The following is an 18,300-nucleotide window of genomic DNA, read 5'->3' on the forward strand; positions in this document are numbered from 1 at the left end:
AAGTCCAGAGATAAACCCATGCACATATGGTCACCTTTGACAAAGGAGGCAAGAATATACAATGGAGAAAAGACAGCCTCTTCAATAAGTGGTGCTGAGAAAACTGGACAGCTACATGTAAACGAATGGTATTAGAACACTTCCTAACACCATACACAAAAATAAACTCAAAATGTATTAAAGACCTAAATGTAAGGCCAGGCACTATAAAACTCTTAGAGGGACGCATAGGCAGAACACTCTATGACATATATCACAGCAAGATCCTTTTTGACCCACCTCCTAGAGAAATAGAAATAAAAACAAAAATAAACAAATGGGACCGAATGAAACTTAAGAGCTTTTGCACAGCAAAGGAAACCATAAACAAGACAAAAAGACAACCCTCAGAATGGGAGAAAATATTTGCAAATGAAGCAACTGACAAAGGATTAATCTCCAAAATATACAAGCAGCTCATGCAGCTCAATATCAAAAAAACAAACAACCCAATCCAAAAATGGGCAGAAGACCTTAACAGACATTTCTCCAAAGAAGTTATACAGATTGCCAACAAACACATGAAAGGATGCTCAACATCACTAATCATTAGAGAAATGCAAATCAAAACCACAATGAGTCAGAATGGCCATCATCCAAAAATCTACAAACAACAAATGCTGGAGAGGGTGTGGAGAAAAGGGAACCCTCTTGCACTGTTGGTGGGAATGTAAATTGATACAGCCACTATGGAGAACAGTATGGAGGCTTCTTAAAAAACTAACAATAGAACTACCGTATGACACAGCAATCCCACTACTGGGCATATACCCTGAGAAAACCATAATTCAAAAAGAGACATGTATCACAATGTTCACTGCAGCACTATTTACAGTAGCCAGGACTTGGAAGCAACCTAAGTGTCCATCGACAGATGAATGCATAAAAAAGATGTGGCACATATATACGATGGAATATTACTCAGCCATAAGAAGAAACGAAATTGCGTTATTTGTAGTGAGGTGGATGGACCTAGAGTCTGTCATACAGAGTGAAGTAAGTCAGAAAGAGAAAAACAAATACCGTATGCTAACACACACACACACACACACACACACACACACACACAGAATCTAAAAAAAGAAAAATGGTTCTGATGAACGTAGGGGCAGCACAGGAATAAAGACGCAGACATAGAGGATGGACTTTAGGACATGGGGAGGTGGAAGGGTAAGCTGGGACGAAGTGAGGGAGTGGCAATGACTTATATATACTACCAAATGTAAAATAGATAGCTAGTGGGAAGCAGCTGCATAGCACAGGGAGATCAGCTCAGTGCTTTGTGTCCACCTAGAGGGGTGGGATAGGGAGGTGGGAGGGAGGCCCCAGAGGGAGGGGATTTGGGGATATATGTATACATATAGCTGATTTATTTTGTTACACAGCAGAAGCTAACAAAACATTGTAAAGCAATTATGCTACAATGAAGATGTAAAAAAACAAAACAAAACAATGATATAGTTTAGCTACAATCCAAAAGAGGAAAAAAAAAAGAGTACTGCTTAAATTTGCTTTATTTCATAAGGGAAATAAGGGAACTCAAGAGTATTTTCCTTTTATCGTGGCCTCATTTCCAAGGCCTGCACTTCCTAATAATTCAATTCAGGACAGTCTGAGAATTACAACATGGCAAACAGAAAAGTCTTAGACATGAGTGGTTAATTGGATGTAAAGGGTTACAGATCAGATGAATCAAAACATAGGAGGAGAAAATGGAAGGCTTTACATAGATAGGATATGACTTGCTGAAAATCCAAAGTTAGAGCCCAGATTCACTCCTGAGGAGAAAACAACAACAGAGAGTGTTTCTCAGTTTTTGTTTGTTTGGTGGATGACCTTTGAGAGGTGTTTCTTTTGTTCTTGGATCATTTTCAAGCCAGCAATGCCCCTCAGTTCAAGTCTGGATGATCTGAAAGTCACAACAAAGGAAGAATCAGTATCTTGCACATGGCAGGCATTCAGTAAACATTTTTGGAATGAAGAAATGAAGGGTTTTCAGGACTTAGTATGCATGAAGTGGGACAAGAATCAGGAGAATCAAATCCAGCTGCAAAGAAGAAATGGGCTATAGTACATATACTGCAACTCACTGAAAGCCCAGCTACTTACTAAAGGGATGAAAAACGGGGCAATGAGTCTCAGGTTCTATTTGATTTATAATTCCTGAGAGCTGTTTCCTTTTATCTTGGTTTCTTTTCAAGGCCAGAATGACCCTCTGAAGTTCAGATCTGGATAAAAAAGAGATTGATTAGTTATGGCAAAGGCAAAAAACTTGAGGGTTCTCAGCTCTTGTGATCTTGTCCAGGACTAGCTACGAAACCCAGGATCTCATGGGGTAGACTTACTTTTACTGCATTTTTCCTCAAAAAATTCCAACCATGATGTCTGCATTTGACAGAGCCAGCGATATTTCTCAAGTTGTTCCAAACCTTTCCCACTCTCAACACCCGACTGTATGTTGCTATTTTGCTCTCACCAGAGCACCTAGCCGTTCTGCTTTATCTAGATGTGAGGTGACCCCCTTCCAGACAAGAGCTGTGAAGAGGAAGGGCAGGCTCTGGATCCCCGGCTTGGCCACTTTCTCCGGAGCCTGACTATATTGACGATCTTTTTTTATTTTCAATCTCTGCCTGCTGCCTGTCTCTGATTACTCGCATGCTTGCGTTTCCCAGTCCTAGAAAATACCCTTCCATTTGGCTCTCCTCCACCAGACTACTTAAAGAGAAGTTTTTACTTCCTACTTCAACTTTCTGACCTTCCTCCCATTAGCCCCTCAATCACAGTAATCTGGCTTCCACTCTCACTGTGCTAAAGGCAGCTGTCTCTAGCAAAGGTCACTGAAAACATATGAAAGATAATACATGAGGTCTTCTTTGAATTCCTCATCCTATCTGAGTTCTCTGTCGTGTTGGTAGTACTCTATGGAGTAATTCTTTCCTGGCCTCTGAAATATTGCTCCTTGTTTTTATACCTCTCTGGACAGTTTTATTTTTTTTTTTTTATTCACTCCTAAAGTTTTGCCCATCCCTGAAATGTTGGTGTTCCTAAAGGTTCTACCCGAGTCTCTTCTCGTGCCAACACATTCCCTGAGTGATATGAACCTGCTCCCTTAGCTTCAGGTACTGCCTGAAAATTCCCAAATCTTCATGTCTAGGCTGTCTCCACTCCTGGAGCTCTCTCTTAAAGAAGCACAGTAGGTTAATTAGAAAACAAATGAGCCAGTACAGGAAGACCTTCATTCATTTCACCTCCACTAATCCTGACATTTCTTTGCTGACAGGAAAGGAAGTTAGGAGGAGGGATGATAAGCCCTGTTATAGAACCCTTGGCACTGGAGATAGACCTCCCCTTAACGGCCCATAACCTCTAAGTAAAATCTCATGGGAGGTGAGTCTCTGTACGGACACTATGTGCCAACATCCCTTTCAGAAAATAATAATGAGATGGCCCTGAACTCAGCTAGAAGAAAGCAGAGTTGGAAGTTCCACATGGGCGGTTCAGTTTGCGTCTGAATTTTTAGGGGGAGTCTGAGTTTTTACTCATTTGAGACCCAGCTTGCCACAGGTTCCCAAGTCCTACCCCTCCCCACATGTGGAGAATGTAGAAGACTGGGAAATTGCCCAGGAGAGAGGGGCTACGTTCCAGGATCCAACAGCCTCCTTTTAAACTGCCTGCAAGCATCCCATACACAACAGTTCCAGAACTGATCTTATCCCTCTGGTTGTACTCCCATTCTAGTTGACAGTATCACCTTTCACCCTCTTGGCCCAGATGGAAACCTGGTATTGGAGACGCCTCCCCTTCAGTAGTGCCCCCTTCAGTTCTAGGACAAAGTTGTCTCTCCAGACTGGCTCCTTTCTACGCTGGACCAACCTCCCACCATCTTCATACCTCTACTCTCTACCCCATGCAATCCACGTGTGACACTGCAGCCAGAGGAACGTGTCCAAAACACATACTGATCGTCCACCTCCTTTCATTAAAATCCCTGATAATGTGCACGTTTTTACCTTTATGAGATCCTTTGCAACCTAACTGGACCTGTCTTCCATTTTCATCTCTGGTGACTCCTTCCCTCATCCAAGCAACAAAGGTTTTCTTTGTAATTTTTCAAACACACCATGCTAAGTACTGAGTGCCAACTACGAGCTGGTCACTCATCTATAAACTTTGGAATATCGTGAACATGAAACGAAGGCCCCTGCTCTCATGCAACTCACATTTTAGTAGGAAGAGCCAGCGAATAAACAAATAGGATAATTTCAGATAGTGATAAGATGCTATGAAGACGATGAAATGGGGTGGATGGGGGGAGATGCGGGTCAGCTATTTTATTTTATTATTATTATTTTTTTTTGCGGTACGCGGGCCTCTCACTGCCGCGGCCTCTCCCATTGCGGAGCACAGGCTCCGGACGCGCAGGCTCAGCGGCCATGGCTCACAGGCCCAGCCGCTCCGCGGCATGTGGGATCTTCCCGGACCGGGGCACGAACCCGCGTCCCCTGCATCGGCAGGCGGACTCTCAACCACTGCGCCACCAGGGTCAGCTATTTTAAATACAGTGCTCAGGGGTGGCCTGACAAGATGACTTTTAGCTGAACTTGAAGGATGAGGAGGAGCCAGACAAGCAAAGATCTGGCATAGAGTATGTGGGGCCGTTTGAGCAGCACGGGAAAAAGGCTCTGAGGCAAGAACTAGTTTGGCAGCTTGGCATTTCCAAGGTTCCAAAACAAAGCAGTGAGGTTGGATCTTATTATATACCTGAGGAGGGGGACAATGCCCTGGTGAGGCCAGATCACATGGGGCCTTATAGGCCAGGTCAAGAAGTCTGGAAATTATTTTAAGGGCAAAAGGAATCTACTGAAGGGTCTTGTGTGAAGTACTGACGTGCTCTGATTTACCTTTACAAATGATCACTCTGGCTCTTGGAGAAGGTGTTTTTGGTGAAGCGGAAGGGTAAGCCTCGAGACCAGCTCCACGCCTTCAGGCTTATGCTCAGGCCATTCCTAAGTCTGGAATAACAGTCTTTACTGGGTTCCAGGGTCCCAGTTCCCAGGAAGCTGAGAAAGTGGCTCCTTACTGCATTTCTTTCAGCCCAGGTCAAGCCTCGTTTAGCGATCAAGAAGAGATGGACGGGTGTCCCCCAATAAACCTTGCCTCACCAACCCTTCAGTCATTCAAAAGACCACTCACTAGGCGCTGGAGACACTGAGGAGAGGCCGACGAGGCCCTCCCCCAACCTCGCTGTCGAGAGACCACTTTTTTCAGGTCCCTCCTCCATCTTCTAACTCAAGGGGCAATTCTCGATCAGGCTATGGCGTCCCGGGGCAGTGACAAACCCAGGCCCGTGGGTTGGCCAGGCAGAAGAGAAGAGGTTTCCCCCTAAGATGAACGGGGCCGCCTCGCAACCGGCAGCCTAGCGGGGCCCAAACCAAAGAGCCACCAAGAAAGGGAGGCGCAGCGGGCTCCAAGGCAGGATACGGACTACAACTCCCAGCAGATCCTGCGCGCGGACCGCCGATTCCTGCTCGCGCGGACCGCCGATCCCTCCGCTCCAAATTTGCCCTGCCGGCTGTGTCCACCGCTGTCCGCCAAGGGCCAAGTCCAGGTTTTCTAGGCCCCGGAGTCCGTCTTCTTATCACATTTCCGGAGAGGGGGGCTGGGAGCCCTGGAGGAGAAACGGACCTTTTTGAGGAGAAACGCGGATGCAGACCATCGAAGAGACATCGTTCTGCGGCTCCCGATTTTCGCGCGCTTTTGGCGCGGGTGGTTGTGGGTAGCGCGCCCAGGAGGGAGAAAGGAGCTGGGGGGCCTGTGACCGCGCCGCCCGCCGGGCCTGAGGGTATGGACAAGGACGATCCCCACTCTGAGGGGGCGGCGGTGGTCGCCGCGGCCGGGGAGGCGCTGCAGGCCCTGTGCCAGGAGCTGAACCTGGATGAGGGGAGCGCGGCCGAAGCCCTGGACGACTTCACCGCCATCCGGGGCAACTACAGCCTAGAGGTGAGCGGCGGCAGGTGGGGCGGCGAGACCGAGCTCGCCAGGCCCCACCCCCGCCCCGCCCCTACCCCACCCTATGGGGCGGTGGGAGTTTCCCCACCGGGAAGGGTCTCTGCCAAGCCCCGCGCCGAGGAGTGCGAAGCTGGAAGGGCGAGTGTAGATCAATCTCTCCATTTATTTTGAGGCGGGAAACCGAAGTCCGGAAAAGGAGTGGCTTGTCCAAGGTCACATGCCACTCAGGGATCCCCTAGTCTTCAGACCAGTGCCACAAACGTCATGGGACTGCCCTTAAATCTGCTTAAACAGTTACTCTAATGGCAGAAGCTTACGTGAATTGTGTGCCCAGACGACACTGCCCAGCGCTTTAAATATGTCATCTTACTTGGTTCTCGCCGCCACACCTCTTCGAACATGTTGTGATCCCCGTTACACAGATGGGAAAGCTGAGCCCCGAAGAGGTTAAGCGCAAGGTCCCACCGTTAGAGGTGGAGCCGGAGTTAGGAGTCTGAGCCGTAATCTCTCCACCCTTCCGCCTCGAGGTGTGGGTTGCTCTTTCGGCAGTATTGCCACTGTACAGCAGTTTGATCAGAGCCAGCGTGCACACAATGCTTATCTCTCGGCCACAGCTTCCTCCTCTCTCAGATGGGGATCATTAGATTATCCTGATGCTAAGCACCGTGTATGTCTCTAAACAAAATAAATGTAGGCTATCATTAAATTTTCCCCAACCGTTCTTGCATTAAGTCCTCACAACAGCCCTATGAACATGGCAGGGCAGCAAGTATTAAACCTGCTTTCCAGGCAATATTATCAAGGCCCAGAGGATTGTCTTGCCCAGGGTCGTTCTGCTAATTGTCATAGGAACCCAGACAAGCATAAGCCCAGTATAGAGGTAGAATTGTGATGGAATGTATTTGCAATTACTCTAGTAGCCTTATGGTCAAAGGTTTTCGTGATCCAAGAGGGCTGGACTCACCCAGAGTGCTCTGCTGACTCATCACCTGGTGAAATAATCGGTGGGCTCTAAGGCATAGAGTTGGAAATTTGGAGTTGAATGTGTGTGCGTGTGTGTGAGAGAGAGAAGAAGAGAGACTCCTGTATGTCTCCAGGGTAGGACTGGATAGACTGGATGAAGGACAGTGATGTGCATCTCTGGGTGACACGACTGGAAAGCTGAGGAAAGAATAAGAAGCTAAGGGAGATTATAAATTATGGTCTCTAGATTGGAAACAAACTTTTTAGAAGTCTGAGAAAGCATTTCTGACATCGAGTCCTCATTTGGTCTGTCACTGAAAAGCACTGCTGAGTGCAGACGGAGGTCAAGGTATTAACCTGGGCACATCTTTCACATTCTTGAATATGCCAAGCTTGTTCCTACTTGTGTGCTTTCTCCATGCCAATCCCTCTGCCTGGAAGCTTTTCCCTCACTCCCGACTGCAGCGAAAGTTGAAGAGCTGAATCTCCAGTTAGGCCGAGTTCATCAGGATATCTTAAATGTTTGACCAAAGTCACAGCTGTGTGAATTAAGATTTTGTGAGTGTTTATTCTATCTAGAGTGTTTTATTTTCCTCTTCTTTTATGCTTTGTTTTTGGTGGAGGGCATTTTCATATATCTGCTGCTTCCTAAGAACCCCTCTGCCCAGCCCCTATCCCCTCTAGTCTACCTGACTAGCTCCTGCTTACCCACCCCACTTTCCCCCCCCCCCCCCCCGTACATTCTGGTGATTTTTCACCACTTAGCACTTTTGTTTCCCTCTGTGAACCCTTCCCTGACCTCCAGTCAAAATCAGTAACTACACTATATTCTCCCATAACACTTTCTCTTCAATTCTTTTTAAAACATATATCTCACCAATTATAGATAATAGCATAATATCTGTTCCTCTTAGCTCTACACTTGGAGTACCCTGATGTTAGAAACTGTTTTTGTATTTCTAAGGCCTAGCGTAAAGGAACTAAATTAAATACTATAGGTGCTTTTTTTTTAAGGAAAAAAATCAAAGCAGTAATTTTGGTTCTTAAATTTTCTCTGTCTTAATAGTGTTTTCATCTAGTAGCCTGTATCCAAAAGCTGTAGAGTACTTGGATGCTATACCCAAACAATTCGTTAATCAAGGCTTCTAAAAGTATTCAACCTTAAGCTTACCTGCCTCCTTTAACGCCTTGAGCAAATGAGACTTTTCACTATAGTACTTCAGGGTAGGAACACTAGGTCTTAGCTTTATTAGTGGCTACCCATCTCTACCCACCCCTTTTGGATTATTGCAAGAAATCTTTATCAATCATTTTATTCTTTTAGAGTCTGATCTTAAAGAGGATCTGCACAACAGTATTGTGTTGTGCTATGAGATTTGAGTCTAGTTCTTAATTTTATGTAAAACTCATCAGTGAAGTCATAAAGTGAATCTAGCTTGGATATCTCAAGCCTAAAGCAGAGAATTAAGTGTTGAATTCCCAAATGACACCTTTTTTGTAGCATTGTAAATTGAAGTGTCTGCTAAGATAGAGAGCCATACTTACTATTTTAAAGATTAGGGTAAATAATTCCCCAAATTTTTACCTCACAAAACTGACAGTCTCCTTTGTGTTGTGATGGGTATTAATTTTTATATGTGTAATTCTCTTGCCATCTTCTACTCTGTTCTTTCCTTTCTCTGCCAAACTGGTTAAAAAAGAAACCTAAAACTAAAATGGTAGGAACTTCAGCATCATTAAGGCCATGACTGGTGTTATAATATTGAGAAAGCTAATGCTGAGAAATTGAAAACTCTTCAATAATATTAGATTTGGGGTATAGGTGAGAGATCTATCTTTAGATTAATACGGACTTAGCATGTTACACAGGACTAAGAGTAAGGAGTTTTATACCCATTACTGCAACCAACTAAGTTTTGTGACCTTGGGCAAATATCTTCATTTCTCTGGCCTGTTAATACAGGATGGAAATTAGACCAGGTAATTCTAAGATCTCTTTTGATTCTAGAATTCAAGCGTTTTAACATAGTGTATCCATTTTGCTGTTTTATCTTTTGCCTGCCAGGGAGAAGTTATACACTGGTTGGCATGTTCATTATATGTTGCTTGCCGCAAAAGCATTATTCCCACAGTTGGAAAGGGTATCATGGAAGGAAATTGTGTTTCACTTACCAGAATACTACGTTCAGCTAAATTAAGGTAAAGCACTTTGATTTTTCAAACATTATTTTATAAGTCCTAAATTTAATTTTAGGATTTAATTTCTCTTTATTTTAAATCATTTAGCTTCATCCCATTCGAAGTTTGTTATCCTATAGGTATCTTTTCCCAATTCTCACATTCTTTCTCTGCCTTTCTTCCTTAAATTCTAACTTAAACCAGAGGCCTCTAAATCTTTTTAGATTTAGAGGTTCTAAATCTTTTTTCTCTGTAACAGTTTCATTAATGTTTTAAATTTGAGAATAATTTCAAGCTTTCAGAAAAGTTGCAGAAATAAGAAAACGACAAAGAACATCCATGTACCCTTGACCTAGACTCACCTTTTATTGATATTTTACTCCATTTGCTTTATCATTTGATCTTTTTCTGTTAAATAGTATTTTTTTCCTCAGCTATTTCAATTTAAGTGGTGTCCATTGTAGCCCTTTACCCCTAAATACTTCAGTGTGTATTTCCTTAAATAACTACAGTACAGTTATCAACTTCAACAAAGTTAACATTGATACAGTAATTTTATATAATCTAGCATCTGTATTCTAGTTTTATTGGTTGATCCAGTAACATTCTTGATAGCATTTTCTTCCTTCAAGATCCAATCTTAAAAAAAAAAAAATCCAATCTAGGATCAGGTATTGCATTCACTTGCCATGTCTCTTTAGTCTCCTTTAAACAAGAACATTTCCACAGCCTTTGTCTTTTTTTTTTTTTTTTTTTTTTTTTTTTGTGGTATGCGGGCCCCTCACTGTTGTGGCCTCGCCCGTTGCGGAACACAGGCTCCGGACGCGCAGGCCCAACGGCCATGGCTCACGGGCCCAGCCACTCTGAGGCATGTGGGATCTTCCCGGACTGGGGCACGAACCCGTGTCCCCTGCGTTGGCAGGCGGACTCTCAGCCACTGCGCCACCAGGGAAGCCCAGCCTTTGTCTTTTATGACATTGACTTTTTTTTTTTTTTTTTTTGCTGTATGCGGGCCTCTCACTGCTGTGGCCTCTCCCGTTGCGGAGCACAGGCTGTGGACGTGCAGGCTCAGCCGCTCCGCGACATGTGGGATCCTCCTGGACCGGGGCACGAACCCGTGTCCCCTGCATCAGCAGGCAAACTCCCAACCACTGCGCCACCAGGGAAGCCCCGACATTGACATTTTTGAAGAGTATAGTTCACAATCACCCTGCCGCCCTTTTTAATAGATTGTTCCTCGTTTTGTTTCATGTTTCCTTATGATTAGGTGCAGGTTTTACATTCCTAGATGGAAAACTACATAAGTGATTTTGTGTCCTCAGTATATCACATCTAGAGGCACATGGTATCCTTCTGCCTCTCATTGGTGATGTTAATTTTGATCATCTGCTAACGATGTTCTCTTGTTTCTCTACTGTATGGTTGATATTTTTTCCCTTGCAAATACTAAGCAATTGATGGGTCTTAGCTATAGCTTTTACTTGCTCTGGTATCAACTGTATGGAACTATTTGCCTGAATACCAAACAACAGAAATGGAGTGATTCAGATTTGGATAGTTGCTAATGTTCGTAATGACTATTTGAGGTCATTGTCTATTTGCTATCCTGGGTTTCCAGGACAGAGGAGAAAGTGTAAAGCCCTATCTAGCAAGGGTTAAGTTTCAGTTCATGCTAAATTAAAAAAGAAAAACAATCCTCAGAACAATTTTGGTTCCTATAAATGGAAAAAGAATTAAGTCAAGACAATTTTTAAAACTTTAGTAAATATAATTTTTGTCATTCATGATAAAAACAAAATGAAAATATAACTAAGATAAAAGGAGTTAAGGTAATTTTTTTAAATTGAGCAAAACCTTGTCCATTGTCATATGATCTTTTTCTATTGATGGTTCTCATCACTGACCATATTAAATTTTTAAATCTTTGTAATAATAAGTTGTTGCAGAAACTGAACAGTACAAGCTCATGATAAAAATTTCAAATAATGAAAAGAGTTCTGGAGGTAGATAGTAGTAATGGTTAATGCCACTGACCTGTACACTTAAAAATGGTTAAAATGGTAAATTTTACATTGTATATACTTTTACCACAATAAAAGAAAAACGGTTTAAAAATTTTCAAATAATACAGAAGGGTTGAAAATAGAAAGATGTCTCTTTCTTTTTCCATCCCCCAGAATTTACCACTATTAGCAATTTACTGTTATTAAATTTTTAAGCAGGAAAAAATCTGTTTTTCAGTTTTTTGCGTTTTATTTTTAAGCATAAATGAAATCATTGCTAAATGTATTTTTCTGTTGCTTTTCTTACTTTATATTCTGGAAATCCTTCTATATAACTATGTATAGCTCTACCTCATTAATTTTTTTTTAGTGACTGTGGGATATTTTAAGTTATAAGGATGTTTTATATACTTAGCCAGCCCCCTTATTGATGAGCATTTAGATTATATCCAGTCCCATGTGATTACAGACAAGTGAACATTATTGTAAGTGTGTATTTCAGATAAATTCCTAAAAGTGTAGTGATGAGTCAAAAGATACTTTTTAAAATGTGGATTGGTTTTAAAAAATTTTTTTAAGTGTCACATTCCTAATTGCTAAAAGAGCTGTTGACCAACATCAATATGTTCATTCAGGCAAATAAAAAAGAATTTCAAGTGATGATTATTATTTACATTGATTTATAATAATTTGGGCTATTTTCAAAATTTCAACTTTAAATGTAATTTTAAATGACTATGTAGATCTTTATAGATATGGGAAAATATCCATTAAATATTGTTAATAAATTATACTGCAAAATACTGTTTAAGTATAGATTTATACATAAACATGTAAAACTAGCAAATTTTTATTGAATATTTACCTGTGTGACAGACAATATGTGCTAATAGTTTGCATATCTTTATTAATTTAATCCTCACAGTAATTGTATTAAATAAATCTCATTTTAAAGATGAGGAAACCAAGTCACCAAGAGATTAAATTACTTCCCAGAGGTTATATACCTAAGAAAGTGACGAGCCTCCCAAGTCATGCTGTATTACATATGTATCTATATACAAATATACATTAGTATGTCTCCTTTTGAACTGTATCTATATTCAGCTTCAGTCTACAAAACAAAAAAATTTAACCAAAGCAACTTCCAACTTAAAAAGAAAGTTTCATGTAAAAATTTGTTCTGCTATTAAGGGTATTAAAAAATTGTATCTATTTTATAATTTGAATTTTTAATTCATTTTAATAAAGCAGTTAGTTGTCTATATCTTATTGTTTTAAGTATTGAGAACTAATTTTTTATAAGTTTTTCAGTAACTTAAATCAAGACAACTTTCATTCATTCATTATTTTCATAGTATAATAGAACCTGAATGAAAAATGATTTTTCATAATTTTAATTGGAACATTGATGATACTAATTTTTACAGAGTAATTTTCTTTTTTATCTTTTGAGTGCCGTTAAAATTAGGTAGTGTGCCACTATTGGAATGTATGTTCCATATTACCATCCCTACTCTATACTTTGCTTTTGGCGGCAGGGTTGGGGGGAATTGTATGTGTATGTGATAAGATATGCATTACATAAAATTTACCATTTTAACCAATTTTAATTGTACAGTTCATTGTCATTAAATACATTAACATTGTTGTTAAACCCTCACCACCATCCATCTCCAGAGCTTTTTCATCTTCCCAAACTTAAACTCCATACCAGTTAAACAATAACTTCCCTCTTCCTCCTCCTAGCACTCGACAACCACCATTCTACTTTCTGTCTCTCCGAATTTGACTGTTCTAGGTACCTCACATAAGTGGAATCGTACAGTATTTGTCTTTTTGTAACTGGCTTATTTCACTTAGCCTAATGTCTTCAAATAACAGCATAATGTCTCCAAGGAAGGACACAACAAATGAATACTTAGCATAATGTCTTCAAAGAAATGGCTGATTCAGAAGCTGGGGCAGACCTATTTTTCTAACGAACCTGGAACAACTTATGCCAGAAAGTAAGGAAGTGCTCAAAAAATGTTGGGGACATATCCAGGGGGCATAGGAGCTAGTTTGAAAAGGCTCCCATTTGTAATCATACCTGGGATAACTTGAGCATCAGAATGAATAGGGACAGTAATGGGTTATAGCTCACTGAATAAAATCTATACTGATGATAAATAGGGGAGAAGGGAAATATCTTCCTTATATTAGAATGCCAACTAAATATTTGCATAATTGTAGAGTGTCTCCCTACAAGTCACTTATCAATTACAAAGGGAAAAATAGTAACTTTGAAGTGGAAAACCTGGCAGATACCACCTAAATCAAGTGCAGAGTTATTATCAATGATGGGACAAATGGTTATGACCCACTGAGAAGGATATAACATCACTTATGTAGTACTCTGTCAAAAATACATAGCCTAAATCTAATAATGAGGGAAGCATGTAGGGACATACTACAAAATAACTGACCTATCCTCTTCCAAAATATTGGTGTCACAAGAGACAGTCTAAAGAACTGATGTAGACCAAAGGAAACTAAAAGGAAATAACACATAAATGCAGTTCATGCTACTAGATCACAACCTAGATTGGGAAATTTAAGATTGCTATCAAGAACATTCTTGAGACAATTGGTGAATTATAAATTTGAATATGAACTAATAGTATTTTATCAATATAAAATTTTCTGATTTTGATAATTGCACTTAATCATGTAAGACCTCTTTCTCAGGAAATAGAAACTATATTTTTGAGTAAATACATTTTCTCTTTATGAAAATAGAGTATTTATGAGTAAAGGGGCATGATATCTACACCTTACTCTCAAATGCTTCAGAAAAAAATTATATGTATGTTATATTGGGGTTCACCAGAGGAACAAAACCAATAGAATGTGTTAATATGTGTGTGTGTGTGTGTGTGTATACACACACACACACATATATGGAGAGAGAGAGAGCGAGCGCACATGCAAAATAGCATGTACACACACATGCACAGGCTGGGAAGAGGAGAGGGAGAGGGATTTTAAGGAATTGGCTCACATGGTTGTAGAGACTTGGAGAGTCTAAAATATGGGGTAGCCCAGCAGGCTGGCAACCCAGGAAAGAGTTGCAATTTGAATCCAAAGGCAGTCTGCTGGCAGAATTCCTTCTTACTTGGAAGGAGGTCAGTCTTTTTCTGTTAAGACCTTCAGACTGATTAGATGAGGCCCCCCCTACATTATGGAGAGTAATCTGCTTTACTCAGAATCCACCAATCCAAATGTTTATTTCATTCCAAAAAATACCTTAATGGAAACATTGGCATAATGTTTGACTGAATATCTGGGCGCCCATACACACCTCCTTATGCCATACTTAATCTGCAAATAAAAGCCATAACAAGATCATACATTAGCCTAAAATGAGATAAGTATACTTTGTACAACCCAAAATGCCCTAACCCTTTGCCCAAAAGAGGAGGCAAAATACTTGGGTGATGTTTACTCTTCTTGATATCCTATAACTTAAATACTCGGAAGTAAAGTTAACAATACTGTGGTATAAAGTCAGTACGTGCTATGTTACGTAACAAGTGGGTAAGAGAGGAAGGAATACAAAGATTTAATATACACACACAAACATTTGTAGCAAAATAAGAAATACTCATTACAATTAGAGTCCTCGTTTCATAGCTGGTCACGTGGTTGTAGTTGGTATTAATAACCTTCTTCCACTGCCCAGTCCATATTTCCTTTGCCTTCAGCAAGCACCTCAGCTGGTCGTGGTGTTTTTTACCTGGTGAGGTGACCCGAAACCTTCGTTCCTGAAGAGTCTGGGCTATTAGTAGTCCTGCCTGTTGGGTTGTTGTAGTTTTCCATTGACTTTAATCACAGGGCATGGTAATAGTAAGAGCTACCCTAAGGGATTCCTGTATTCTATTCTTCTTTACCTCCATTCTGGAGTAGCAATCCAATTTCTCCTTGGTCATCAGGATCAGTGACTCCAGCCAGCATAGTAACTCCCTTCTTTGCCTGTTGCTTTAGAGGCATGAGGAGCCCAAAGTGATTGGATGGCAATCTTAACTTCTAGTTCAATGGATATTGTTGTATCTCTTGGTGGAAGCATTACTTTCTTTGGAGCTAAGACCTCTAGGCCAACAGAGTATAATGTGACAGAGACAGGAAGCAAAAATTTTGCTGGTGGGTCAGTAGGGGTAATAGTGAGTGGTGCCACTCTCCCCCCACCTCTTGATTCCTGGACCTGTGAATCCTGGCTATGGAAGAAACAACACTATACCGTTTGCTGATTCAGAGCATATACAGCCTCCTAAAGAACCTTGCTCTGCTGCTGGCTGATTGGGCACTCAGCAGTGACTGTAGGCAGATTGGCTTTGGTCCAGATAGGCAGTGGAAATCCATGAGCCCGTATATAACTTTTCTAAAAAATTTTAATCTCATCCAAAAAACATCTTCACAGAAACATCCAGAATAATGTTTGACCAACTATCTGGGCACCGTGGCTCAGTCCAATTGACACCTAAAATTAACCATCACATGTGGATACATATACAGATGATGATTCGACTTAAGATTTGTGACTTGATGGTGTGATACTGTCTCATGATGCTGGGCAGCAGCAGTGAGCCATAGCTCCCAGTCAGCCATGCAGTCAGGATGGTAAACAACCAATACACTTACAACCATTCTGTACCCATACAACCATTCTGTTTTTTACTTTTAATAGAGTATTCATTAAACTACATGAGATAGTCAACATTTTTTTTATCAAATAGGCTTTGTGTTAGATGATTTTACCCAACTGTAGGCTAATGGAAGTGTTCTGAGCATGTTTAAGGTGGGCTAGGCTAAGCTATGATGTTCGGTAGGTTAGGTATATGAAATGCATTTTCAGCTTATAATATTTTCAGCTTACAGTGGGTTTATCGGGATGTAACCCCATGATAAATCAAGGAACACTTGTATACACATATATACACAGAGAGAGAGAGAGATGGATGACAAAGCAAATACACAAAATGTTAATTATCGGTGAATAAAGGAGTTCTTGTATACTATTCTCGCAACTTTTTTGTAAGTTTGATGCTAATTCAAAATAAAAAGATTAAGGGTTAAAAGGGAATGTTTAAATACATTTATGGTACATTCATATAGTGGAATAAAATGCAGCTCTTAAAATTATGGAAGGAGTATTACATGAACTGATATAAAAAGATCTCCAGGGCTTCTCTGGTAGCACAGTGGTTGAGAGTCCACCTGCCGATGCAGGGGACACGGGTTCATGCCCCAGTCCGGAAAGATCCCACATGCCGCGGAGCGGCTGGGCCCGTGAGCCATGGCCGCTGAGCCTGTGCATCCGGAGCCTGTACTCCGCAATGGGGGAGGCCACAACAGTGAGAGGCCCGCATACCCAAAAAAAAAAAAAAAAAAAAAAGATCTCCAAAATAAGTTACAGGAAAAAAATGAAGTGCAGAATATTGTAGGTAGTATGGTATCGTATGAGTGGGAAAAAAGTTTAAGTAGGTATATGTTTATAAATGCCTTAAAAAGCTCTGCAAGGACAAATAACTAGTAACAATGTAATTAGTCACTAAGGCAAAGTTGATTGCTTTAGTGGAAAAAAACTGGGAGGGCGGTGGTAGTGGACATCATATATCCTTTAGTACCTTTTAAATTTTGTAATTATGCATATTACCCATTAAAAAAAGAAAACCAAAAAGGAGAATTCTCACACACAGGGTATCATGATATACATTTTTTTTTTGGCTGTGTTGGGTCTTCATTGCTGTGCGCAGGCTTTCTCTAGTTGCAGCGAGTGTGAGCTACTCTTCGTTGTGGTGCGCGGGCTTCTCATTGCGGTGGCTTCTCTTGATGCTGTGCACGGGCTCTAGGCATGCGGGCTTCAGTAGTTGTGGCTCGCGGGCTCCACAGCGCAGGCTCAGTAGTTGTGGTGCACAGGCTTAGTTGCTCTGCGGCATGTGCGATCTTCCCGGACCAGGGATCGAACCCGTGTCCACGGAATTGGCAGGCAGATTCTTATCCACTGTGCCACCAGGGAAGCCCTGATAAAGATCTTTTAAAAAAACTCAGATTTTTAGATTTCAATCAGCATGTCTGGAGTTTGAACACCTATGGACAACTAGCTAATGATTTCTTCCACCACCTTTTTTAAGAAAAAAATTACAAGTATCATTCTGTATATAGCGCTAGACACTTAAATGAGCTTTAACACTACAAAATTTCAGTCTAAGACCATACTAACATGAGGACATAAAAAAAATGCACTCATAGTTAAATAAGCCAGAAAGGTAGAGCTATTATCCATTAAGTGATTTTCTGGGTATGTACTACCTTCTTAGTTTATATTTGGAGGTAGAACCACACGTTGGAACACAAACATTTGAATTTTATTCCTGCCCTGTAACAGTCTGGTGCTTTGTGATCAAATTCCAGAATCCAGTATTGGGAGATTCTGTCTTTCCTCAAACTAGTTTTGTGAACTCATCAGTCTGTTGCCTAACATTTACTTTGTAATTTATATGCAGAGTATTGTCTAGGTGCTGCAGGGAATAAAAGTAGTAGATAGGTACTCCCTGCATTGTAGAAGGTATTTTATATATTGACTACTAATTCAAAATCTACATTCCCATAGTGATTCTGGGAACCAAAGTAATTTCATAGCACTTGGAGTGAGATTTTTGTTTTCTCTCTCTCTTTTTTTTTTTAAATAAAATCAGGCATTTTATAAAGATTTTTAGGCATAAGTAGAGTGTCTTCTTTTCCTTCCATTATATGGACTCATTTTAAAGTTGCTTTTTTTCTGTTTTTTTAGTTTAATACAGTTTTTTAGTAAAATGAAGAAGTGGATGGACATGTCAAACTTGCCACAAGAATTTCGTGAACGTATAGAAAGGCTAGAAAGAAATTTTGAGGTGTCTACTGTAATTTTCAAAAAATTTGAGCCAATTTTTTTAGATATATTTCAAAATCCATATGAAGAGCCACCAAAGTTACCACGAAGCAGGAAGCAGAGGTGAGACACTTAATCCTCATATAATTGACATAAAAATTATGATACAAACTTATTAAGGGAATTTGCATTTTTAAA

At 40.7% G+C, this 18,300-nt stretch overlaps 1 protein-coding gene and 1 long non-coding RNA gene across 3 annotated transcripts in view; one reads left to right on the forward strand and one right to left on the reverse strand.

The window, feature by feature from the left end:
* Positions 1 to 1,508: 1,508 nt before the first annotated feature.
* On the reverse strand, positions 1,509 to 6,479 carry LOC116740814. Its single transcript, XR_004345960.1, has 3 exons — positions 6,366 to 6,479; positions 4,941 to 5,707; positions 1,509 to 1,948 (listed from the first exon to the last, which is right to left on the reverse strand). It is a non-coding gene; the product is annotated as an uncharacterized LOC116740814 (long non-coding RNA).
* The window catches only part of RBL1 (RB transcriptional corepressor like 1), a 75,614-nt gene continuing 63,110 nt past the window's right edge, over positions 5,797 to 18,300 (forward strand). For both annotated transcript variants that reach the window (XM_032606750.1, XM_032606751.1), the window contains exons 1-3: positions 5,797 to 6,039; positions 9,077 to 9,210; positions 18,025 to 18,225. In XM_032606750.1, the coding sequence (XP_032462641.1) occupies positions 5,884 to 6,039; positions 9,077 to 9,210; positions 18,025 to 18,225 (491 nt within the window). In that variant the 5' untranslated portion in view covers positions 5,797 to 5,883. The remainder of the gene's footprint in view (positions 6,040 to 9,076; positions 9,211 to 18,024; positions 18,226 to 18,300) is intronic.

Source organism: Phocoena sinus, chromosome 15 (assembly GCF_008692025.1).
Source record: "Phocoena sinus isolate mPhoSin1 chromosome 15, mPhoSin1.pri, whole genome shotgun sequence".
Taxonomy (NCBI): Eukaryota; Metazoa; Chordata; class Mammalia; order Artiodactyla; family Phocoenidae; genus Phocoena; species Phocoena sinus.